The 26,144-nt window shown below is 38.2% G+C and overlaps 1 protein-coding gene across 2 annotated transcripts in view; it reads right to left on the minus strand.

The window, feature by feature from the left end:
• Positions 1–26,144, minus strand: part of LOC106129815 (kinesin-like protein KIF13B) — a 115,077-nt gene that overhangs the window by 19,749 nt on the left and 69,184 nt on the right. For both annotated transcript variants that reach the window (XM_060952570.1, XM_060952564.1), the window contains exons 4-20: positions 22,383–22,510; positions 22,036–22,185; positions 12,598–12,845; positions 11,637–11,784; positions 11,211–11,390; positions 10,578–10,677; positions 10,265–10,413; positions 9,809–10,046; positions 9,316–9,459; positions 8,921–9,031; positions 8,270–8,493; positions 7,542–7,703; positions 7,090–7,251; positions 6,666–6,782; positions 5,848–6,091; positions 5,273–5,469; positions 81–241 (exon numbers count right to left, since the gene is read on the minus strand). In XM_060952570.1, the coding sequence (XP_060808553.1) occupies positions 81–241; positions 5,273–5,469; positions 5,848–6,091; positions 6,666–6,782; positions 7,090–7,251; positions 7,542–7,703; positions 8,270–8,493; positions 8,921–9,031; positions 9,316–9,459; positions 9,809–10,046; positions 10,265–10,413; positions 10,578–10,677; positions 11,211–11,390; positions 11,637–11,784; positions 12,598–12,845; positions 22,036–22,185; positions 22,383–22,510 (2,863 nt within the window). The remainder of the gene's footprint in view (positions 1–80; positions 242–5,272; positions 5,470–5,847; positions 6,092–6,665; positions 6,783–7,089; positions 7,252–7,541; positions 7,704–8,269; positions 8,494–8,920; positions 9,032–9,315; positions 9,460–9,808; positions 10,047–10,264; positions 10,414–10,577; positions 10,678–11,210; positions 11,391–11,636; positions 11,785–12,597; positions 12,846–22,035; positions 22,186–22,382; positions 22,511–26,144) is intronic.

Consider the following 26,144-nt stretch of genomic DNA (forward strand, 5'->3'; position numbering starts at 1 on the left):
CCAGTCATCCAGAGGATCGCATACAAGAGCTAAGAGGTGTCTCTTCCAGTCGCATACAAGAGCCGTGGAGCTCCACCAACCTGACGGTGACGGAGCCGACCTCGAGGCTGACGACGTGCTGGCAGATGATGGGCAGCGTGCCCGAGTTGAGCGCGGGCCGCACGCGCACCGCCACGCGCCGCTGCTGGCCCTGCCGCAGCTGGTACACGCCGCCCGTCACCATGTCCGCGCGGGGCACCACCTGGGGATAGCATCAACAAATCATCATATCAAATAACTTAAAATAATTAGTAGCGTACAGGTAAACGGCCGTCTGTTAGTTACCCCATGGATGCGACACGAAAAATTTGTTACGTATGCTCCGGAATCAATTAAATAACGCCCGCGAATTTAGCGCTCCCAACGAACAAAAAAATCAGATTTTGCGCAATTCGTACGGGAATTATAGTTATAACCAGGATAAAAAGCCTATATCCTACCCTCTAAACTCTTTTTTTTTTTTACAATAATTCTAGTACAAAGGTGCTACTTATTTCACAAGAAATCTCTTCCAGTAGACCCATGAGAGGAAAGATGAATTTTAGAGCGGTATGGCGTGTGCATAAATAACGTTTAACATATTTAACTAAACATACATGCTAGTACTTAAATAAATGACAGTAATAAACTACATAAACATACCAATATATATATAATATATATAAGTCTATTTGGAGAGATAATAGTCTTTAACTCGTCGTTTGAATGAAGAGAGAGTTTGGGAATCGCGAATATCATGCGGTAAGGAATTCCACAGTCGTACAGCATGAGTAGAGAAGGAGAAAGAGTAGAAGGAAGTCTTGTGGGTAGGAATAGTAAGAATGGTGCGCAAATGGGATCTGCAAGGAGAATTAGACGAATGACGGAAAGAGAAACGATCTTTAAGATAGGAAGGAAAGGCGGGATTAAATAAAATATTAAAAAGAAGACAGAGAATGCGAGTATTTCTACGAAAGCGAATGGGAAGCCATTTCAGCTTAGTGCGGTAAATGGAAACATGATCGTATTTTCTTAAGCCAAAAATGAAACGGATACAGAGATTTTGTAACCGTTCCAATTTATCCAGTTGCTCCTCTGTGGCATCAAGATAGCACGCATCAGCATAGTCCAGAATAGGAAGAATCAGACTCTGCATGAGAGAGACCCTTGTTTGAAAAGGTAGGAAATATTGAAGGCATCTTAGAGTATGAAAAGAGTAGTAGATCTTACGACTAACCTCCTTAATATGGGCCGACCAGTTAAGGTTTGAATCTATAGTAAGACCAAGGTTCCTTGCAGATTTGGTGAATTCAATTGGAGAACCATTATAGTACAGGCTTGGCAGTATATCAATGTTGATTTGATTGCACATATAATAACTACCAATTATCATAGCCTTAGATTTGACAGGATTAACCAAGAGACCATAACACTTCGCCCATTCAGAAACCCGATCAAGTTCCGCATTCATCTCCGCAATGGCTGTCAAGGAGTCTTTCTCTTTAAAATGACAATATATTTGTAAATCATCAGCGAAAAGATGATAATTGCATGTCAGTAGTTTAGAGACTGATGTTATAAATACCGAAAATAGCAACGGCGAGAGTATACCGCCCTGAGGCACACCAGCACTAAGTTTACACCAATCAGAAACCGACTCACCAACACGGACAAGCTGTGATCGATCGCGAAGATATGAATCAAACCATGATAGGGAAGAGGGAGAGATATTACTTGACCGCAGCACGCCCAACAAAACGTCAAAGTCAATAGAATTAAATGCACTAGTGAAATCCAGTAACACAATCAAAGTGAGTGACTTATTTTCCATTGCCCAACGGATGTCGTCCGTTACATTAATTAGAGCGGTGGTTGTGCTATGTCCAGGTCTGAAACCAGATTGAAATGGGCTAATAAGATTATTTTTATAGAGAAATGAAGAAAACTGGTTGTGTGAAAGATGTTCAAGAACTTTAGGTATGGTAAAATAGATATAGGACGAAGGTCAGAGAAGGATGAAGGATTAGAAGTTTTTGGCAATGGTATAACATTAGCCCGCTTCCAAGCCAAAGGAAACGTACCCGATGAAAATGAATAATTAAAGATGTGAGTTAGTACTGGTAGTAGTATGGGTAAAAGTAAACTGATCATCTTGGAGCATACTAAGTCGTTTCCCACTGCATCAGAAGAAATATGTTGAATAGCTTTAGTGACGTCATCTTGAAGAACTGCAGAAAACTCAAAGGCAGGATAAGTGGGGGTGGGTATATCTAATAATTTGGAGAGAGTAGCAGATTTAATAGTTGGATCTAAACTTATAGGGGGATGTGAGAAATGTTTATTGAGATCATTAAGGTTAAAATGAGAGAAAGTAGAAGAAGAGGATTTTCCCACACCAACAGACCTCAAAAATTTCCACGTCTCGGCAGGGCTTCGATTCACAAGCGATTCGTGGAAGTAACGTCTCTTGGCGTCACGACATGAACGACTACACCGGTTGCGAAGCATCTTGTAAAACTGCAAATTACGTTCAGACGGACATCTCTTATATCGCCGTTTTGCTTTATCCCTGCGTGCCATCCACTCCTTAATTTCCAAAGTAAGCCAAGGGGCAGGTTTATGTTTTACTTTGACACGACGCAATGGTGCATGGCTGTCAAATAATGTGAGAATCATGGTGTTGAGAATTTCAACTTTATTGTTTATATTATTCTCATTGAAAATTAAGGTCCAATCAATGGTCAATGAGTCCCTAGTCAATGCCTCCACGTCAATACCCTTGAAATTTCGGACAGTTCGGTACTGTAACTTACGCTTAGGGGCACGAATCAGGTATGATAAGTAAAGGAGATCGTGATGTGAAAACGGAGCAGTAAGTTGACCATGACAGGCGACATTGTCAAGAGAAGAGGTAATTATAAGGTCTAACAGGGATGGGACGATGCCCGGTGCATGATGTGTTGTTGAAAGTGGTAAGATATTCAAGTTATAAGAAGACACAATGTTTTGAATTTGAAGGGAACGAGAATCGTTTTTAATGAGACACGTATTAAAATCACCCATTATAACAATGTGTTCATAGATGGGACGAAGTTCATCTAAAAGAGAATCAAATGTACTGAAATAATTAATATGGAGACTAGGAGAATAAAATACCGCAAGAAGTATTTTAGCGTGAAGCATATTCAATTCAAGGAAAATAAATTCAGCAGTTGCTGAATAAGTGGAGGGGGAACTGCGTAGAATTTTATAGGGAATTGAATTTCGGATGTAAACAGCGACACCACCACAAGCTGCACCAACTCTGTCATTGCGAATAAGGTTAAAATTATTTAAATCGACAAGAGAAGAATGTAGTGAGGGTTTTAGGAAAGATTCCGAAACAAGTATTGCATCTAAATGAGCACAATCAAAAGAGGTTACGAAATCTGGGAAATGACCAAGGATACTTTGTGCATTTATATGTACAATATTAAAATTTCGAGGATAGTCAGAAAAAATCCTAGACAGATCATCGCATAATAGCTGTCCAGGTGTGAAATCCGTATCCGCACTGAGAAAACTACAAGAAGAAGACGAGCAAGAAAAATAACTCTCGTTAATATCCATAAAAAGACAATTAACAAAATATTAATAATTTAACAAAAAAATAATAATAATATTATAGTAATAAATAATGTGACTATATTAATAGGCAATAAATTACCCGCCAAACTCACCCATTGCTCACTACTCACAAAATCTAATAATTACAGTTCCGCAAAATTTTTACAAATATAAAAGAATTACAAGTTAAGGAAAAAAAGAGAAACAAAGAAAAAGTGCTACAAATATTATGGCTTGGAACAAAACGCAGCAATTAATAATTATACTCTGATGACAATGACAACTCCACAGCAGAAATGACAGTGGCAGTAATTGTTAGTCCAAGGTGACAGGTGAATGACAATCATGATAATGACAATTGGATTAAAAACATGACAGACAATAACAGACTGTGAGGTGTGACAGTGAATTTCTATAACAATAACCAGTAAATTTTATTTAAAATTAATATTTAAAATAGAGGTAAGGGTGATATGCAAAAAAGAAAATTAAAGAAATACCTACATAGATGTGAACAATAAATGTACCGCCACCTTGGGCCACAGAAAAACCCATTAACAATAATACCGGTCATTCACTCACGTCCACGCAATCTGCTCGCTTTAGGGGCCACAGGGGCCTTACTGGAGCCAGCTTTTTGCTTGCGAGTGACTGCCGGGCCCGTCTCTTTGCCATCGGAACTTGTTTCAGCAATCGGATGGGCAGCAATAAGGGCTTGCACTTCGGAGAGGGACTCCAGCTTATGACGAGACTTGCTAGGGAGCAAGACAATGATTTTTCCCTCGACGGTCCAGCAATTCCTCACACCAAAGTGGCGACGTGCGGTGATGAATGCCTTATGCCGGGCATTGGTTAAAAATTCGGATACCGTAACACCAGAGCCTTTAAGAGTGGTTTTGCTATCCCACACAAGAGTTCTAGAATCCATATTATAAAAACGCACGATAATCGGTCGGATCCTGCCACGACGGGAACCCAGCCTATGACAAACCGCTAAATCAGTTTTTACAACACTACCCAATTTCATGTTGTCGCAAAGTATGTGAAGGACAGAATCTTGGACATTTTCATTTTCTTTCTCTGGAACCCCATGTAGCATCAGTACCTTTCTTCGCATCATGGTTTCATGTCTGTCCTGACCAAGAGAGAGCAAATCTATCTGCGATTTAATGACAGACAATGATTGCAAGACAAACTTCCTAAAATCACTGAACTCACGTGCAAGCGATGATAAATCAGGATGTCTTGGCGAAGTCCCTGAAGCAATCTGCAGCAGCTTGTCCTCATATTCCTGCATTCTTGTTTGGAATGTTCTTTGAAGATCATCAAAGCTCAGCCCATGAGTAGCCTCCATAATGCAGATTAGTGTTGAAGCGCAGGATACTTGATAGGATTATAATGTGAGATGAGCGCAGGTGAGTCTGGCAGCAAAGTTATCTACTTTTAGCCAGAGTTTTTCTTGATTAGATATTTTTAATAAATTATTAATGTGGAGCTATGTTTTTTTCGTATTTCCGCCGCGCCTACTCTTAATTGATTCAGTATACAACGCTTGAAAAAGTAACAAACAAACTTACTTTCGCATTTATAATATTAACAATCGGGATCACACCAGCTAGATCATATATATACGGTAACAAAAACTCACTTCAACCGGCGCATATTCGCCCTGATCGTTGAGCTCGTGTATCTCGACCCACAGCTCGATCTTGCGAGTCAACTCGGCCCAGCGGTCGGCGAGCGATCTCGCCTTCGCCAGCTGTTGCTGTTCCACCTCCCAGTTGCCGCGAGTCCGACTGAAACCGGCCGAACGGTGGCCCCATACTTCGATGGATAAGGCGCCCTCTGTCGGACAAATTATAAATTTGTAATGATGTTCAATCATAACGTCAATATTCTTTTCAATTACTGACCGGATAAGAAAACCAGGATGCCCAACACTTATTATATCCTAAAAAAGTGACGGAAGTTAGTATGATTTTCTTAAGTGCCTTCGTTATACGTAATCAATGTTATATTAATGAGAAAGGCTGATAGGCGATAACACCTTAACTGATTGGCCCTATGAGACAAAAACCTAGCTCTTCTGAACCGCTACAATGTTGGCGGAGTGGTTGTAGTTTGTCTATGCAGCATCTTTTCCTACTACTACCTCTTTCGATTGTACATCACAAAAAAAAAAGAAGCAATATATTACTACAAAAAGCACAAAAGCATCATCACCTGCGCAATGCTCAATAAACTCCTCGGTGAGCGGCAGCGTGTGGTCGTGCTTCATGTTGAACCGGAAGCTGACGGCGGGCGCGTGCCGCGGCGAGGCGGGCGGCGCGGGCGGCGTGTCGGCGCTCACCAGCGGCGGCACCACCACGGGCTCGGCGCCGCCCCACAGCGTGTACTGGCAGAACACGAAGTGCGACAGCGACGGCGGCAGCCCGCTCGCCTGCTTGATCACCACGCGGATTGTCACCTGAAAACATACAACAACCATATATATGTGATCATACCTTAATTCATTACGGAGTAGACAGAATACGCAATCTCGAAAATAAGGTTACGTTCAGCTGTATGTCTTACTGATAAAATTCAGTTTCAGATAGTGACAGATTGCTTGCGCATCGCCTAAAAGTGGAATCCTAAGTTTACAAGGTTATCCCTTGACGACGTTTAAATTTTGCATGGGAAGAGAAGCAGCTGGCACACACTATATTTTTTCTTCGCTACCAAACGAGCATAGAATGATGAAAAATTTATAAATAACAGCTTTCACTCGTTTGTGACTAGTTTAGAATATATATTGGTTGTTATTCACATTAGTCGAGAACATGTTAACGGTGCAGTGCGCCAATCTAGACGGATCACTGGTGATAGGTATCTGGTACCTATCGTTCTCGGAATTTTCTTAGCTTGTTCGTATCTTATCTGTCAGTCGTGTATTATATACGTGGCACAAATGAAACGATGTAAATTCTTGCGTGCTTTAGTTTTAAATTATATTTATTTACTTTATTTCGTTAGAAAAGGTGATGATTGAATACACTTACCTGCTGAGTGGCCGAGTCGGAGGAGTCATCATCATCTCTCATATCCCCCGAACTGTCAGAGGCGGCCTCGCAGATCCTGTCCTGAGGGAATTGTCCCGCCACACGGCTTAGCTCAACCTGCACACATTAATATAGTTTACTATTTATGATACAGAACAACAGATACATTCCAAAACGTTTTAATACGTAGGTTTATTATGTTTTAGGGTTAACATGACTCGGAAAGGTAATCTTACATGGGTGTATACGTCATTCTGATGAATTGACATCAACTTTTGCCTACAATAGTTGATGTCAAGTCATCAAAACGACGTAAAATTTCTCCTGGTATGAATCGGAGCCTAAGTTGCCTAGACCAGGATTACCACGATCCTGAACTTATTAGATTTTTACACGAAGCTACAACAGTCTAATTATGACTGACCTGCAGCCTCCCGGCCACTTCCCCCTGCTGGCTGATGATGGGCGTGTGGTAGTCCAGGGTCACGTCGTGGAACAAAGCTTCCAGGAAAACGTTGGCGACGCCGATCAAGTTGTGGTTCTCTTGCGACTCGTAGAACGGATCCACTGCTTTCTCCGCTGGTGCCTGTCAAGTAAAAATAAAGATGCGTTGATTCGTTTTTTGTCTTAAATCAAAATGCAAGATCTTTTTATAAAAAATCCGACAGAAAAACGATACCGTAAAGACAGCAGATGTTATGAAGGCGATGTGTGTCATTTGCTTAATTCCGCCTTACTAACTAGTCCAATAACAACTACCTATACTGAAGAATAAACAAACACAAACTTGGGGCTCCAAAGAAAACTGCAATTGGGACCACGCAAAGACGAGATAGAGAGATATAGAATAGAGTAAGGATAAATTACAAGTGGTACCTCCTCAATAACGTCATCCCCCCTCTGCTGCCTCCGACGCCATTCGTCGTACATGTCGCGCATGTCCACCAACTTGTTGTCCAACTTCTCCATCGACCACACTTGCCCGCCGCGCCCCGGCCGCTTCACCATTATGGCCGGCTCGGATACGAATGCGCCGCGCTGTTGGATAATTTATTTATTAGTTACTAGCAACCCGGCCCGGCTGTGCGCGTGTCGCATTTATACATATAAACCTCCCTATTGAATCACTATATTAATTATATAAAAAAAATATATCAAAATCGTAGTAGTTATAAAAATCTAAGCATGTCTTTATACGTACAGAAAGACAGACGCGGGAAGCGACTTTGCTTTATACTATTTAGTGATATTAATATAAACAGCACATCTAGTAACATTATATATCATTTAACATTTATATCCATGAAAATTTTGCTAACCAAGATTATTATCGTCATTCAAAGTGAATTAGCAGCTTGACTGTTTGCAATTCTCAAAAATTCTTGTATAGCGGGAGACGATTTTATTGCGCCAGTTCCAGTAAGAATCCGTTAAATATTACGGGCTTGTAATAGTTATATTATAGATATTTGGTTAATTTTCCTTATTTTTTTTTTATTAATTTAAATTGTGTGTATTTTATTTATGTGCAAAAAGGTAATCTCACTATTACTCAATGCTGAATTAAATTTAGACTTTATCTTAATTGCAGAAATTTTACCCACCTTTCTATTAGGACTTAGATTCTGGGGAGGTATTTGCAACGTGACACTAAATCGTGTATTCCTTCTCATCTCTTCAGCCAAGAAATTGGCTTCTTGGACCAATGCGTTAGCTCTCAATATATCCGCCTTCAACCGACCGAGTGATCGTTTGAAAGTATCGTCGCGTTCAGCCGCCCACCGCTCCACTCGAGCCGCTGTGGTCGGCGTACATGCCGTCATTTTGCCTGTAAGAAATTTATATGCTGTTGTAATATTTTATGCATTGTGGTAAATTCTACCGGTGCACTAAATTCCATCAAAATCCGTCCATTCAATTTAGCTTGAATGAGTAAAACCACACACTGGACGTATGTGGTTTTACAAATCATGAGATGGGTGGGTGCGTGGCGCGAACTCATTTTGCCGTCTAAGAGCTTATATAATCTTCGTTGCGCATGTGTGCGTGCAAACATGATTTTGGTAACAAAGTTTCTTTCGCTTATAAAAAGTTAAAAGGACCTTAAACCTGTTATTCTATTATATACCCATTTAAGTAATTCAAACTAGAAACAACAGATTCTATTAGATTAACTTTTTCCCTCAAGTCAGATTTTATTTTTAAGTAAAGTTTATCTATCGTTCTGCATATGTAAATTATTGTTTCAAACTTACCTAACTTGAGAGGATCATAGGAATATGGCGGGTATGGCGTTGACGGTGACAATATATTTCTGAGCTGTTGGAACTGCCTCTCATATTCTTGTCTCTGTTTCTCTAATGCCACTGAAATTATAAATTGGACAATATTAATTTACATCAGCATTAATGATTAAAAAGTGAGTTATACGAGCAACTATACTGAATTTTTTCTCAGAATTTTTGCACACTTGAGACTACTTTGACTACTCTCACCTGCCTTTTAGTTATATCACAGTTCTTGGATTTAAAATAACCCGTTTCATCTACAAATCCATTAATAAAGAATGTACATTACACCTAACAAATCTTACATTCACTGAAAACATTTTGCAAAATAAGTTACAGAAATGGCGTCATATGTGTCTTACCTTGTTTGTCCTCTTCGTGTTGTTTCTCCAACCGCGAGATGGCGGTTTGTATGGGGTCGTTGCTTAGCTCGTTCAACATTATCTCATCTCTGGCGAAATTGTAGTCTATAGGCTGCGCTGGTGTTTGGGGCTCTGATGCTGCGGCTAAAAAATAATAACAATACTAGCAAAAAAGACCATCATATATCAAAATAAGAGTAAAGAGCGTCAGATGACACAGGTAAAGCGAATTTTATCTTTGAATGACCATTGACAACTCTTGAACCCGAATATTCAAGAGTATAGACAACTCTTGAACATTCGGGTTCGGTTAATTCAAAAAACATTTTTTTTATTAAATTTAAATTAGTACCTACTTGTTAAAATCTTATGCTATAGGAAATCATGGTCAAAAGCTCTAGGCAGTAGCCGCCGTGTTCCAAGAGCTACTGCTACTATTTAAGCTATCTCTAGATCTGACACTTATCCTTTGGCTTAGGCCATAATGACTTACCAGTTTGTTTCGGACAATTGACCCTGAAAAAGTGGTGGTTTCCCCACAATATCCTGTCGGCATGTCCCAGCCTCACTCTGGAAACTACAGGGGTTCCATTCACAAAACATCGGGCCCCATTCAGAGGTTCCATGTATAGACCGCCGCCTTCCACTAGCAATTGGCAGTGTTGGGGCTGTATGCCTAGGCCTGATAACTGGATGTCGGCTGAACTGTCTGCACCGACTAGGGTTCGGTCCTGCGAAGTAGAAAATAATAATAAGTTTTTTGTAATTATTATTTTTTTTTCAGAAATGTGAGCAAGAAAAAGGACATAGAATTCACGTACCACTCCCAAGAAATCTCTCTGGGAAAGAGGCGTGCTTATAATGTGTATCTAAGAGAGTTGAACGGATAAAAGAGAATCATATATTTCTGTAACAATAGTCGAACATCATATATACAAAATATACGCACCTTAAGATAGTATACAAGTAACTCGTTCAAGGACGGATCCGCGTTCAAGTTGACCAAGTAATACTTGTTCTTCTCCACTTTGATCCCGCTGGCTTGAACGCTGATTCCCATCTTTTCTAACGCGTGCTGTCTCTCACTTTGTATCCGACCTGAGGACATAACACAGTCAATAACTTGAAGAACTTAAATTCAAATTTACTTGAAAAACTTATATTCAAAATTCAAATAAAAAAGTATCAACGATAGTATATTAAATCAGGCGAAATACTGCCCATGAGATGATAAAAATACGAAATTACGAAATATATCGTACCAGTTTCAACAAGCTTCTCCTCCCAAGTTCTGGACATTTCCTTCATGAGATGTTCGCTTTGTGCTAGTTGCTCATGAACGTCCTCGCCCACCGGTGAACCCTGAAAACAACAATAACATTATACTTTTTATCAACCCAAAAGATACAAAGCACCTCTAGGAAAAATCTGGAGATTTTCCAATTATGGACATCAAAAATGTGTTGTTAATGGCTTGGACATAGTGTAGACATAGTTTTTCTAGTGTGCCCTGGGGTTCCCGGCACGAAAAGAAAAAAGAATGGGATCACTCCATCTCCCGTGGATGTCGTAAAAGGCGACTAAGGGATAGGCTTATAAACTTGGGGATTCTTCTTTTAGGCGATGGGCTAGCAACCCGTCACTATTTAAATCTCAATTATATATTAAAGTCAAATAGCTGAACGTGGCCTATCAGTCTTTACAAGACTGTCGGCTATGACTATACTGCAAGGGATATAGACGTGATTATAAGTATGTATGTATGAACATAGTGTAGTAAAGAATTCCTGGCAGGGTCGCCATGTAAGCGACGAACTATATGCTTAGTTGTCGTTGTGGGATCAAGACAATATAATGTCGTATACCTAAATTATAAAATATGTTCGTGCTCTCACCGTAGCATGTTTAAGCATCTCCTTGAGCGCCTCGACCTCTTGCCGCAACTCCCTGATAATCCTCGCGTTGGGGTCCTCATTGACGACGGCATGATTCACTATCCTCTTCGCACGATCCGCATATCTTAGCGTCGATAGTGTTTCTTCGTAGTTGTCGGCAGCCGGCGATACTGTCGCCACCTAAAATCGTGGATATTGCAGTGACGATTTATAAAACGGAAAATATTTAGAGTAGGTAATAATTGAAAAACAAGACTTAAGATTTCTTCACAGAATAAAAACTAAATAATAGACTTCTCTATCTTGCAGTATTATTATTTGGTACTCGACATTCACAGCAGTAAGCTAGCATTGCCTTATAAATATGTGTAATTTGAACGTAGATTTACTATGATTTCTCAAAAACAGTATGATATCTTGACGTACCATGACAGTCTTGCTGTTTCCACCCAAGTTATCTTTCAGCAGCCAAGTGAGAACGGAATCCCGGTACGGCACGAACTTGTCCTTGTTGGGTTTGGTCGAGGATTGGTCTGCCAGCTTCGATATCACCAGGCCGAGGGTCGTCAACGATCTGCAGGGATAAAGCAAGGTTAGAAAATGGTATATATACTATTTCTAGTATATAATATACACTACATACAAAGACTCTCTCTCTCATCATGACGTGTTCCCAATAGCACCCTCTGCCACTAAGCTTCGGAGCCTTGGGTCTGCTACATACATACAAATACTATATAATATTAACTATTTCCCAGCCAACCCTCCACGGCTAACCACAATTTTGGATATACGGGTAGGTGGGTAGGTAGGTGTGCGTGCGCTGCTCACGCTTTTGTTTGCTTTATCAAAAAGCGCACTATTCCCCCCTTAAATTTAACTTCAGTGTTCTTTCTGTTTATAACCTCTTATGCCCGTTTGTATTAAAAAAAGACAAGGTAAAAACGTACTATTGCATTAATTATTATCAATCCGGTGCGAGAGTAACACTATAAATAATTCACATACAAAAACAGTTGCAAAGGCTGTTTCTTTTTTCACTTGCATTTACATCTAGTAAATCATTTAACATGTAAAATATATACAGTGTTCTTTCCACAAACAATGCGTGCTTAGAAGCAGTTAATCCAATGTTACCGCGCGGTTAAACCCTGTAGATTGATTACGGCGCATCTCGCGAGAACTAATCACGACTGTTTCATTGGATTCCCGGGAATGTTTCATTTACCGAGAACTCTAGCAATCAAATTAGTAGTTCTAAGGTCGAGGCAATCCAATGACATACTTCATCTCATTTGATCTATACCAATCACTCTCTATTCAATTTAACTTCAGTTAATATTAATAAAATATAAATAATTTTCAAGGCACAATCTCAAATACTCACTTGTTGATATTGGACCCTTCTTTAAGCCTGTCCCCCACCGCGCCAGTCTTCACCGCTCTTTCAGACCCGGCCAAATCCACCAATGAGAGCCTCGCAACCTTCTCCCCCGAAACTCCGGTAGCCGCATCACATAAAGTCTGCGTCAGGACCACACTGAATACAGCGTGCGAACGGGACGATTCACTGTTCATGTTTGTAGCGGCGACTGTTCGCGACTTGTTGCCTTCTGTCATGAGATTGTCGATGTCCTGGAAGAGAATGAGACTTGGTTAACTAAATTCTCTTTTTTTCTTGAGGCCAGTGGCCAGAAGGCAGCCGCGAAACTGTTATTTTTTCACAACGCACCAAATATCGCTGTGGTTAGAAAATTTAAAAATAAGAATCTCAACAGAATATTTTGAAAAAAAAACAATATAATATTTAGGTAATGTGTATAATGAAAACATCCATCCATTACATCATTTAACTATCCAGCTGATGTATTTTTTCGTTGTTTGTTGTCTTCAGGTTAAAAGCGTGATTTATAACACAGGTGGAGTGTTTGTTTGTTTACTTGTTTTTTTGTTTATTGCTTGAGGATGCGTTACAATTAATTATAAGTTAATTAATATTAAGTAAGTAATTAATTAAGTGATTAAAATTCCTAAAGTATAAATACCAAAAACATAGTTATCATAGGAGGGATAATCACCATCTTGAGACCAATTTATCAGCCGCCATAACAGGAGTGAAATTAATTAAATCATCTCTCAATGAATGTTTACATAGTAGACATTTGTAATGAGACTGTTTGTGTCTTCGGAGGTCAAACAAAACTTTCTTCGTAATCAATGTTTTTCTTAATGGTACGAGTAACTGATACAAAAACATTCGTACGAATAACTGGTAAAGAAATATTCTAATAAAACATCTTTTTTTTTAATTTTTTGCGTGTCTTAGTTATATCGCGCACACGACAATTCAGTTTAATCATCTCGCTACAAAAGGCAAAAGATCCGTTTAAGATTTATAATGTTGTAACAAAACTTCAACATAAACAAATTGATATTAAAACCGTAAACTGTCACAAACAACAGTTGAAAACGCAAATCAATGTAACGAACTATAAAAACGGCGAATACAAATTCATTTTTTTTTTATCTAGAACGGAATGAGTGATAGGGCTACAAATACAAATCTATTTTGTACGCATAAAATTTATCCCAAATGGTCGAGCACAAAAATACAATATCCAAATTCGTTCCGGCCTCTTGTTTCACTTACGAGAATATATTTAAACTTTAAAATCTAAATAAAAATGTATTTTTTATTTTTATTGACAGACAATTAACGCACATCCAAAACCGTTGGTTGTACAGGCAAAATAAAAATGTATTTATTTATCTACAGCTGTTGAAAACACAAGTAACAATTGTTTAAGTAAGTATAACAAAATGTGAAAGTGTACAAATATCCAATAAGAGCAAAAAATAAAAGGTGAAAACGAAAATGGGAAAACTGAATTCTTGTTTTTATTGGATAAGTTCTGTTACGCATTTTTGATCGAGATGTTGGACAAACAATACGAGGTCGCAGAGAAAAGGAAAAAAATAAACGGAGCAAAACACATCTGACACACGGTCCAACAGTTGAAATTGTGCCTCGAAACTATCATTCTGTTTTTTATTTTGGTATGGAATGAATATAGGGTTAAATGTCAAAAACAACTAGATAAAATTTAGCTTCAAATGACCTACCTTTTGATTGTTCACAAATGTATATACTCTGTAAATTCTTGTGGTTCAATTTGTTTGGATATAGTATACTTATTTTTCATATATATAGACTTATTTTATTTTCTTAATATATTTTTGATTCACTTTTTAATCAACACAGTTAAGTTTAAAAATATATGTCTTTAGTTAATGTCGTATGAATATTTAAACTCCATAACACTTAAATGCTTATAATAACTTATTTTTTACAGAAAAATATGCTGTATAGTATCATTTAGTGTACATGACCTTAGTATGTGAATTTGAAGTTTGTTTGTAGCTAAAACAATCCATTCGTGTTTTTTATCAATAATACTTTTCTAAGTGATCTACACTTTTGCCGAAATTCGACGTAGTTCCAATACACCTCAGAAATTTAATATCGCATGAACATGAGCACAAAGGGCATGCCGACATATGTATTCAAGAGTCATGAATAGGTACCGAAGCCGAATATCGCTTATACCCTAAAAAAAGCCATATTGATTAAGACGAACCTTGAATTCTACATACATACATACATACATACATAAAATCACGCCTCTTTCCCGGAGGGGTAGGCAGAGACTACCTCTTTCCACTTGCCACGATCTCTGCATACTTCTTTCGCTTCGTCCACATTCATAACTCTCTTCATACAAGCTCGGCGGTTTCGGGTACTTTTGACCTGACCCTTTACCAGGACGTCCTTAATTTGATCAAGATACGTTCGTCTAGGTCTTCCCACTCCGACCTTTCCCTCCACACTCTCCTTGTATATCTGCTTAGTCAACCTGCTTTCATTCATCCTCTCCACATGACCGAACCATCTTAACATACCCTTTTCTATTCCTGTAACTACATCTTCTTTCACATCACAACATTCCCTTATCACGCTGTTCCTTATCCTGTCACTCAATTTCACACCCATCATACTCCTTAACGCTCTCATTTCCACTGCATTTATTCTGCTTTCATGCTTCTTTTGCCATACCCAACTTTCACTCCCATACATTAATGTCGGGACCAACACGCCCCTGTGCACAGCCAGTCGAGCCTTTTTGGATAGTTTCTGACTGCTCATAAAGGCATGCAAAGCTCCATTCACCATGTTCCCCGCGTTCACTCTCCTTTCAATATCACTATCATACTTGCCATCTGATGTAAACTTTGATCCTAGATATACAAACTCTTTCACTTGCTCCACTTTTTCTCCTCCAATCAAAATATTACATGCTGTCATTTCTTTCTCCATTTCAAAAACCAGTGTTTTAGTTTTACTTACGTTCACTTTCATTCCTTTCTCTTTTAAAGCTTCATGCATACAGTTTACCATCTCCTGTAACTCCTCCGCTGATGACGCCAGTATAACCTGATCGTCGGCATAGAGCAGACATTTGACGAGTAACTCATTCATCCTTAATCCACTTTTAGACTCTTTCAAATCTGTCAAACAGCTATCCATAAATAGGTTGAACAGCCACGGTGACGCAACACATCCTTGCCTAACGCCTTTCTCAATCTTAAACCACTCAGTGTGCGCTCCGTTTATCCTGACACAAGCACTCGAATCCTCATATAAGGATTTCAGTGCTCGTATTAAGAGACTGCTCACCCCATGCATAGAAAGTGCTGACCACAATTCATTCCTCTCAACTCTGTCATAGGCCTTTTCCAGATCTACGAATGTGCAATAGACTTTTTGACTCTTGGCCAAAAACTTTTCGGCTATGCACCGCAAGGAAAAGACCTGATCAGTACATCCCATTCCCTTTCGAAATCCCGCTTGAGCATCCCATATTTTGTCATCAGTTTCATTCCTGACTCTATTAATCAATACCTTAGCATACAATTTGCCGACGACGCTAAGCAGGCTTATACCACGATAATTTTTGCAGTCCAGCTGTGACCCTTTTCCTTTGTAAAGTGGCACGATAACAGCCTTACACCAATCTTTTGGTACTCGGCCGCTTCTCCAACACAAATTGAAAAGGCAGTACAACTGACTAGCTACTACGCCTTTTCCTGCTTTAAGCATCTCGACCGACACTCTATCACACCCAGCAGCCTTTCCCGCTTTCATACTCTTAAGTGCTTCCACAATTTCGAACATTTCAATTTCGCCTTCCATCTCATTCTCTTTTTCTTCGCTATAGCAGAAATCTTTCTTATTTCCTTCCTTTTTTTCAAATAAACTTTCAAAATAGTCCTTCCATATCTTTAGTACACATTCTTCTCCTTTCACAACGCTACCATCCTGGCATCTGATCCTAGTCAGCTCTCTGGTTATAGTATTTCCTCGGGCTGACCTTACGGATTTCCAGAATACTTTCAGATTTGACTGAAAGTCTTCTGATAGCCTTTTATCAAAATCCTCTTTATACTCTTCTTTCTTTCTAATCACAGCTTTCTTAACCAAATCTTTCATTTTCTTATATTCCTTACGTGCTTCATTCACATCTTCATCTATAACCTCTTGCATTCTTAAGTTAGCTTTTGCTGCTAACAAATCCAGCCATGCTTTCTTCTTTAATCGCACAAGTTCTTGCACATCTTTACTCATCCACGCATTTTTGTGATTTTTTCCTTTCCTTCTTCTACTTACACCACACACTTCAACAGCTACTTTCACAATTCTTTTTTTAAATTCCTTCCATCCATCTTCAATATCGCTCATTTCCTCTAAATCTTCAAATTCATCCTTCAGTCTATTAATATACTTCTTACCTACATCCATATCTTGCAAATTTTCTACTTTTACTCTTTCCAAAGCGCTGGTTTGCTCCCTTACCCTGTGCCGCCAGCGATTGAAGATACCCCTTATCCGGGATATCACCAGTAAATGGTCCGAGTCAATGCCAGCACCGCGATATGCACGGGTATCCAGCACTTTGTTCTTCAATCTTTCATCTACAATCACAAAGTCTATCATACTTTTTAAAATACCTTCCACTCTTGTGTAGGTGTGGATCTCTTTATGTTGAAACATTGAGTTCGACACAAAAAGATCCCACTCTAGACAAATTTCTAATTTTTTTTTTTTTTTTTTTTTACTAATACACTTCTTCCATTATCATTCACCTTTTCGTCACCAAACGCACCAAGCACCTTTTCATATCCATCACGCTTTACACCCACCCATCCATTAAAATCACCTAACATAATAATCTTCTCATTTGGCTTGGTAACTTTCAATACTTCTCTTACACTATTCCAGAACTCCTCGTTTTCGCTTTTTGCTGATGTTGTACCCCTCGAACCCACATCCCAAGGTGCATAAACACCTAGAACGAAGATCCGAGTGATTCCAACTTTCAGCCTAATCCATAGAAGACGAGGGCTGACACACTCATACTCATTCACGCACTCAGCCATTCGTGCAGAAAGAATTAGACCGACCCCTTGACAGCCTCGGCTGGTACTGGAAATTCCAGACCAATACGCCGTGTAAGGGCCGTGCTGCGTCGCGTCGCATCCTTTCCGCTTCGTTTCATTCACGCACAACACATCCAAACGTCTTTCATCCATCATCTGGCATACTTCCTCAATCTTATCCTTCATTCCTCCTCTTACATTCATCGTCGCAAAGCGGCTTTCAGCAGACCGCATACCGCTCCCGCCGGGAACGAGACGTGATGGGGTGCGGACACCATCGCCGCCATCTAGGTGCTCTTTCAAAAAATTTGCATCCATGCGATTCCCACGAGACGCTAGGGAAAAATTTTGTCCGCCCCAGCAGAGCCCCGCATGCCAGGGTAAGGCTAGCCATTACCTGGGGGTCGCCCAACCCCATGGCGGAAGTGGCACGCTCGAGACTAGGCTCGCCCCTAGCCATGCATCCATCGGCGCGGCAGACCTTAGATTGGCAGGGATTTACATTAAAGAGGAATCCCAAGTCTATCCCTTAGTCGGCTCTTACGACATCCGTGGGAAAGAGATGGAGTGGTCCTATTCTTTTGTAATGGTGCCGGGAACCACACGGCACTTGAATTCTACTATCAATTATATCAACCTGTGTTATTTTTATGTAACAGTTACCACAAATTCATGTACACAGTTAACACAAGACTCAAACAAGACTCTAATAATACTATATAGTAGTAGAAATGGTATGGTTACTGACGACTGTGCCTGCGCAATTGGTATTTATGCGCACACCAGGCTCCTCAATAGAATAACTTTTATTGCACATAAATAATAACAAAAATAACTTATCCTAAACTTATGCTAAGGCGATGTACAAAAGGCGGCCTTATTGCATAATGCAATCTCTTCTAGGTAACCACGAGAACATTTCGTGAAGACAAAGATGTAAGTCCGGCGATTTTCGCCAGGAGAAAGAAGAATTTATATAGTCTCAACTATGTATTACAAACCCAGTAGCGCAATTACCACATGACAAAGTGTGGAAATATTCCATAATATCTGTGAAAATGCGCAGTCATCTCTGTGTAGCTGGGTGATCCATCATGTAAGCCGACTTCGGGAATTAATAACGAAGGCGAACATGTCTGAGAGCCAAGCACGGCCTTTATTGAAACATTCTGGAAACCCTAAGCCCATATCTAGACCGCACTCGAGGCCTGAATAAACTACGTAAGCTATTTAATCATTCAGCGGGAGCTCTCAGCAGTGAAGACCTTATCTTGGCTATAAAATTTATTTTACGTTAGTTGCGGTTAAGGTATAAAGTAACATGTTATACATAAAATTTACTTTTTAGAATCGCTCTTTATACAATAAATATTTTAAAATATAAGGCAGAAGATGCAACCTTATTCCGAAGAACTGTCTCCAAAGTAACCGACCTTTACAATTGAAAATAACACCGCAAGAACTAGAAATATGGGATAGGGTATGGAGATGGCGAAATGCATAACCAATAAACTAATGCAATACATAAAAATATACTTAATGAAAAGTATAAAATTAACGTAACGATAATATATTCAATTATGCAAATAGGTCCACCTGCACTGGCGAATTTGTTTTTAATCCACTCGTTATAACATTTAAAATTCATATTTGCAAAAACGTTGCATCGCGTGGTTACCATAAATAAAGTGCATCAAAGGTAGGGTAAATTATGTTTTGGCTCATATCGTATTCTGGAAAAAGTGCTCAACTAGTACTACTCACTGCAATGTGGAGTTTAAAACCGAAGTTAAAGCATAGCAGTATGAGGAAGTCTACACTATTATAGTTTATTTCGCAATTGGAATTGACAGGCGTATTTGTCAATCATTTCACATCATACAATAAATGAGGAAGATAGATCACCGGGATTTAAAAAGTAAGGCTAACACCTAATAGGAATACATGCAGATAATGATTATTTCGTACAACGTCATCATAATTTTGGGAATATTGAAATAAAACCTGTTCAGCCTACTCAGTGTATCGACGGAATATGAATGATCACATTGAATATTCATAAGTCGAGATAATTGCCGACTATCCATGAATCAAACTGACACCGTTACGAAGGCAAATTAATATTGATAAATGGTAAGTGATGGGTCACAAATACAATATTGCTTATGACATCAACAGGAATTATTTGGGTACCTGCTTATATAATGGTTATCAAAATTTTCAGAAGTTTGTTGTTACAATGATAACTAATAACGAATTGCGGAAAATTCCTTTGATGGAACTAAGTGACCACCACAGAAAAAAAACGGTTAGCACCTTTTGTTTATATTTCACTTACAGACCAGCATCAACGCAACTTTTTAAAATAAAAAAGCCGAACATTAAATAACAACAATAAAACACCATGTGTCTCATCCCCAATGGGCCAGAAAAGGGAAGCGATATAAATAAATTGCGTGACATTACCGTGACTTTCGTATTTTGTGTACGTCACGAGGTCCTGAAAACAGTAAACACCGATATGAGAAAAAGAGAAATCCCGATTGTTCCATACTCATCCATCACACGGTGCCTGGACGTGGGTACATATATATCAGGAATTGAGATGAAAGGAACACGTCAGATACCTTTTTAATGAATAATTCACAAAACTCGCAAATAGTTATCTATTAGGGATATTTTTGTCGAAGGCGTTACAGAGGAGTTTGTAATATTGAGTGAATAAATTGAAGTACACACTTACTTTTACTGAAAAACAACACAGTTTGTTAACAAAAACGACAAAAATGGAAACAACTGGCTGGAAAATAACAAAAATCCTGTGTATGTTTATGGACAAAATAAAAACTCAAACTATGTACTATTCTTCAAAAACTGCGGCTTTACTGATTTGGAGCCATTTGAACGATTATATGCATAAATCCATCGCATCACATGGCATTTCCATGTTCCAACGACGATCTGAATGATTGATGCTGTTGATGTTTGGCAGTCGAAATCCCAACTGCATATATCAAACTATTAGGTTTTCCGTAATAAGTTTAAACACAAGTTAGTAATACCATATGTCCTTATCCGTACGTCCTCAGTTCAGTTTAGTATTCGGTTCATTGGTTTTGACGTAAACTTAACTAAAGTATTTTATTGAAATACCCAAAACGCACCAAAATTGCACAGACTATAAACTTTTCCATTAGGCATCCAAGACTGAAACGAATATTATCGTCACATGCTCATACTTGCAAACTGGATAATTTACTACCACAATATTAAAGTTTAATACTTTGGTAAGAGCGGTAGGAGGGATTGGATATTTATTGTTGCTTCAAAATTAGACGGTTCGATGGAAAACGATAGGACTCGCCTCGAATACGAAGAAGTAATGATAGGCGTTTTAAGCCTTCGGGCGCTTCCTAAGTTAACAAAATGAACCCGCCGGCCGAACAGCCAATCAGGAAAAGCGGTTCCCAGCTTCAACCAATTTTTGACGCCGTAAAACCACTCCTTAAGTTTCCAAATAATCCCTTTCATTTTCAGCCTATTGCTTTATACTGTTATAACCGTTTCTCACTTGGAAGATTTACCGAGGGTCAAATTAGCCCAGCCTCGGTATAGCCTGCAAAATGGCCGCCGAAATAGGTCTGTAGCTTCATTCTTTCCTATTATGAGCATGTTTATTTTGATACAGGAAGAATTCAAGAATTTTATTTACAAAAAATTTGTACAACTAAAAAGTTGAACAATTTCCTAACCAGCAATTTTGTGAAGTAGCATTAGAACTCCAATTTCGTCGCAATGTTTTTAAAGCCTTTTATTTCTAGCAGCCCAAATTAAATCCCGGGTCAGAAATGCGCGTGATGAGGGTCGTAATTATTTGCACAGAATCGCTGACCTAGCAACTGTTGACAAACATTGTGGTGGAAAGTATTTTGTTGGCATTAAAAATAACAATTAACTGTAAAACATTTTTTTTTCATTCAGGCACAAATACTTAACAGACATGCAAAATAGAATCTTTAAAATCATTACTCAATTGGCCGAGTTATCGATAAAGAAACCACAACAAACAAACATACTAAAAATCTGAAATATAAGGAATTTTGGAAACTCCTCTCTTAGTGCACCCCTAGACCACATAAGGGACCTCCATCTCAAATCTCAAGTCCCTAGACTAGACCCGGTGATTTGAGCTGTACGTTGTAACTCAGTCACGGAAGTTTGAAATAACTCATTGAAAACATGTCTTGAAGTCAGCTGTGAAGCAGCACTTATGTATCTTTTATTATTTGTGGCCAGTATTTTTGTCGTATATTTTTTTTTTATTCTTTACCTGAAACGAGGTGACGGCGAGTTGCGACAAGCCGTCGACGTAGGGTCCCAAGACTACATGCTCGCGAACCCTCAGCGACCGCTTCGTGGTCTCCGGGTCAAGAAGGTCGTGTACTCTCTCGTTGTATATCTCCATGTAGGACACTTCCACCTACGGAATACATAATTATTGTAATGATAGTCATAGGCACCAAATAAGTATTCAGAATGTTCAAACATCTGCATCAATTGTGAAGGATTTTCAAGAGATCCGCGACAGCTTAAGTGTCGCCAGGCTCGAATTAAACATTTCCCATAAATTATCCGTTATTAAACAAAATTGATGATGAGAGTTTACTGAGTACACACTTTGTATGTGAGTGCTGGCGGCGACTGTTGTTTGGCGATCCGCTCGAACAGAGCGTTGCATAGTCTGGGGATGATGCCGCCTTCATCACCCCCAGACGTGCCCATCATCGTGTACGATTTGCCTGAACCTGAAACAAATTTAAATTTCTTAGTAAAAAGAGGGAATACGCTATTGGCTAAAATGGGCACGGAATAATTTGGAGCTTGAAATATTTTTTTTTTATAAAAAAGACAACGACGAAGATTATGGGGATGAGAGTTTACTCAAAAACTGAGTTTGGTTAAAAAATACTCAATATTAAGAAGACGATTACCTACATTTTACATACATATGTACAACCATTTTAAAAAATCGTGTCTTATTACCTTTTTACAAATATTTTCATTGTTTTTTTTTAATTACTCATGTAGGCCTCCTAATGAGGCAACCTGTAAAACTTTAAGAGACTAAATGTTATTCATTTGAAATGTTCATTTCACTTTCTTGGTTTCACAAAACCATAAGTAAAAAAGTTTTTTCAATCATTATGTTTCCACAATAAACGAAATAAAGTTCCAAACAATTGGTAAATTATTTTGTATTAAAACTAAAAGGCTTTTCAAAATTAATCCTCTCACAAATTAACCGAACATTTGCATGTTTTTATAAACAAAAGATTTCCCGTAACCAACAATTATACATTTATATGTAACTGTTAATGAAGTCATGTATACCTTACCAGCAGTTACGTTCATACACACTAATTTTAAACACGGTTATGTTTGAATACTTTTAAAATTAATGAACAAAGATTTACGCGAGTGATAAACAGGCTATCAGATAATTTTTACTGTTACAGAGTATGATTTTATTATAATTAAATATAATGCACTTCCTGCGAATGTTTCAAAATATAAGAGTAATTATGTGAATGGTTTCCTGCCAGTTGTAATCCTAATACGAATAGTGATCATTATGATATTAGATATTGATCATGATAAACAAAATATTGATCGTGTTAAAAAATATCATACGATGCTTACATGCTAATATAAAATCCTTATACTAATAACCCATTCTAATATTATAAATGCGAAAGTGAGTTTAATTGCTACCTCTTCACAGGTAAACCACTAAACAGATCTATATTCTTTTGTATATTTTGTTTTTGTTTTGTTCGGTATTCTTTTGTAGATGGCACTTGCGCAGGCATAATTGCGAGTAAAAGCTAGTATGTATCATAAATGCGAAAGCTTGTAAGGATGAGTGGACATGTGTGTTCCTATTTCAGGCTACAACTGAACCTTCATGAATCTTTGCAGTAATATAGCTTAGTCAAAGTAAAATAAGATAAGTTCAAATTTATAGATTTAAGGCGGATGAAGTAGTGAGCAACTTTCGATTGTATGATTATGACAATTATCTCTTTAGCAATATGATACAGATTTCATTTAAACAATAGGCCCAGCGCACACAAATCAGTTTATTATTCGGAGCACAGCAAACACAACTGTTAGCGGATCAGAATCAATGTTTACGGCCAACATGACCGCAGCACTAGAGCGCAAATGAAAACCATTGCTTTCAAATGCCAATAATAGCATTGTTTTCAGCATATAATTATGATTGATCGAGTAATATTATAGTAGTAAAAACTATTGTATGATCAAAATTATCTATTTAAAGTGTATAAACACAAATCTAGTAAGAAACGAAATGATTGCTAGATTTAAAGTGATAGGAAGGTGATAGGATAGGTAGTGGAAGCTATCAAGCCGTGATTTCGTTAAAATTTAAATATCAAAAAATTTATACACTGATTTCTACTGGGGTAGACAGACGTGCAAATAATTGCTCAAAAAGCTATTATTACATTTACGTACACATCAAAATCTAGTATCTGCCTGCACAGAACTAAAAAAAGTAAAATCCCAAATTAAAATCCATTTACCTATAACAATAGTTGGACAAAACGCGAGAAATTCTTCAGTAATTTGAAAGCCAACTCACCACAATTCCAAGTAAGGGTAAGAAAAACAAAGGACGACCCATTACCGTGCCTAATGATTACCTTTGTTCTGTAAAGTTTTTCTTAACTAAGACAACCTTAACCTTTAACCCTTTACGTACGGTTTGTAGATATTTTCAGTAGTCTGCGGGCTTTCTAGTACAATAAACATACTAAGCAAATTTACTACATTGTAATTGTTTTTACGTAACACAAAGCTACCAAGAAGGGAAACGTTACAATCAAAATAAATCATTAAAACAAATCTTTTATTCAGGACTACGGCAATACAAGAAAGAAACAAAAACCATTCATAAATGTATTCAGTCAGGGAACCCGGTTAATATGACATCTGCTAGACGGATCCAAGAGGAATGAAACGGAAAAATGCGAAACAAACACACAATGCTATAGTAACGAGCGAGTATGTCACGAAGCGAGAGAACCATTGTGAATAGTGACAACAAATGCACATGCAATTTAAAAAGAAAAACGTTTAAAATTTTTCTCTTCCGAATGTCTCGCATACAATACATAAAAAATAATGCAACAGCCAGTGTCATGCCAATGCAAAACCAAACAAATATTATATTTTGTTCGGTTACCACTTAACCCTTAGTCTATTTAACCTTCAAAATTCGCAAAACAAAATTTATCTTACATCTAGATGTTCATGCTGGATCCACTAATATATCAGTCGTTACAAATGTAAATGCAAATAAAATGTTCCCCGAGAGGTAAGAATACACACATTCAATATCGTCGATATATCGAAACAATGGTAAGAGATGGCGATTCCTTTGATTTATGGATATATTATACAATAAGAAACACCTGAGGCTAACGTATGTACGTATATTTTGTACTTATATAATATGTTTACAATATTTAAAAAAATCAGCCAACGTAAGGAAGTTATGACAAAAGCGTTTCTAATTAGAAAATAGAGGCAGGTAATTAGTCTATTCGACAGTAAGAAGCTATCCGGTACGTATCCCTGATTATTTTTGGACAAATCTTAGCAGTTTTAACTAAAAGAACATTGCAAACATATATCGATTAAACACGATGATCAAATTTTCAAGTACTTTCAACATACACAAATCATGTAACAAACAATAATTCAAGAAACCCCCTATTGAACATTGAGTTCACCAAGAAATATTGTCCTTAGTTTGTGATATATGTTAAAGTATCACAATCGATGTTACGTAGCCATATCGAATCTCGCAAACTTGACATGAAATACAGTATTGCAACTTCCGAGAAATCCCAGCTCCGCGTCAACTTTTACTGGCAACTGTACGCTCGGAGTGGAAGCTTGAAAAATTTATAGCTATCCCACGGACCAGTCCAGCTGTGCTGTGCATCAAACTATTTGGTAAAGCGAGACTGTGGAGTGTATTGTGCGCACATGTGCATATTATGTGATATATGTTTAATACATCTATATTTTTTATAAGATAATTAGTCATAAGTTCTGATAAATAACCATGAATTCGACCACCGCCGTGAGAAACGTCTACAGGAATATTAATCAGTTCAGAATAATTGTAATTTAACAACCAAGCATCGTATTTGCGTCAATTAAGCAATCAAAAATTCAACATATTAAAATTTGTATACCTAGTATGGCGAAGACTGCTAACTTATCCCATCTATCCACGAGTTCAGAAAAATTGGCGACGAGCCAACATTCCTGCTGAAAGTCCGGGGCATTGCGCCGGATTACTACGAACTTTGTACAAATGGATTTGCTTGAATCTAAGGAAGG

The sequence above is a fragment of the Amyelois transitella genome, chromosome 3, assembly GCF_032362555.1.
Source record: "Amyelois transitella isolate CPQ chromosome 3, ilAmyTran1.1, whole genome shotgun sequence".
In the NCBI taxonomy this organism is placed as follows: Eukaryota; Metazoa; Arthropoda; class Insecta; order Lepidoptera; family Pyralidae; genus Amyelois; species Amyelois transitella.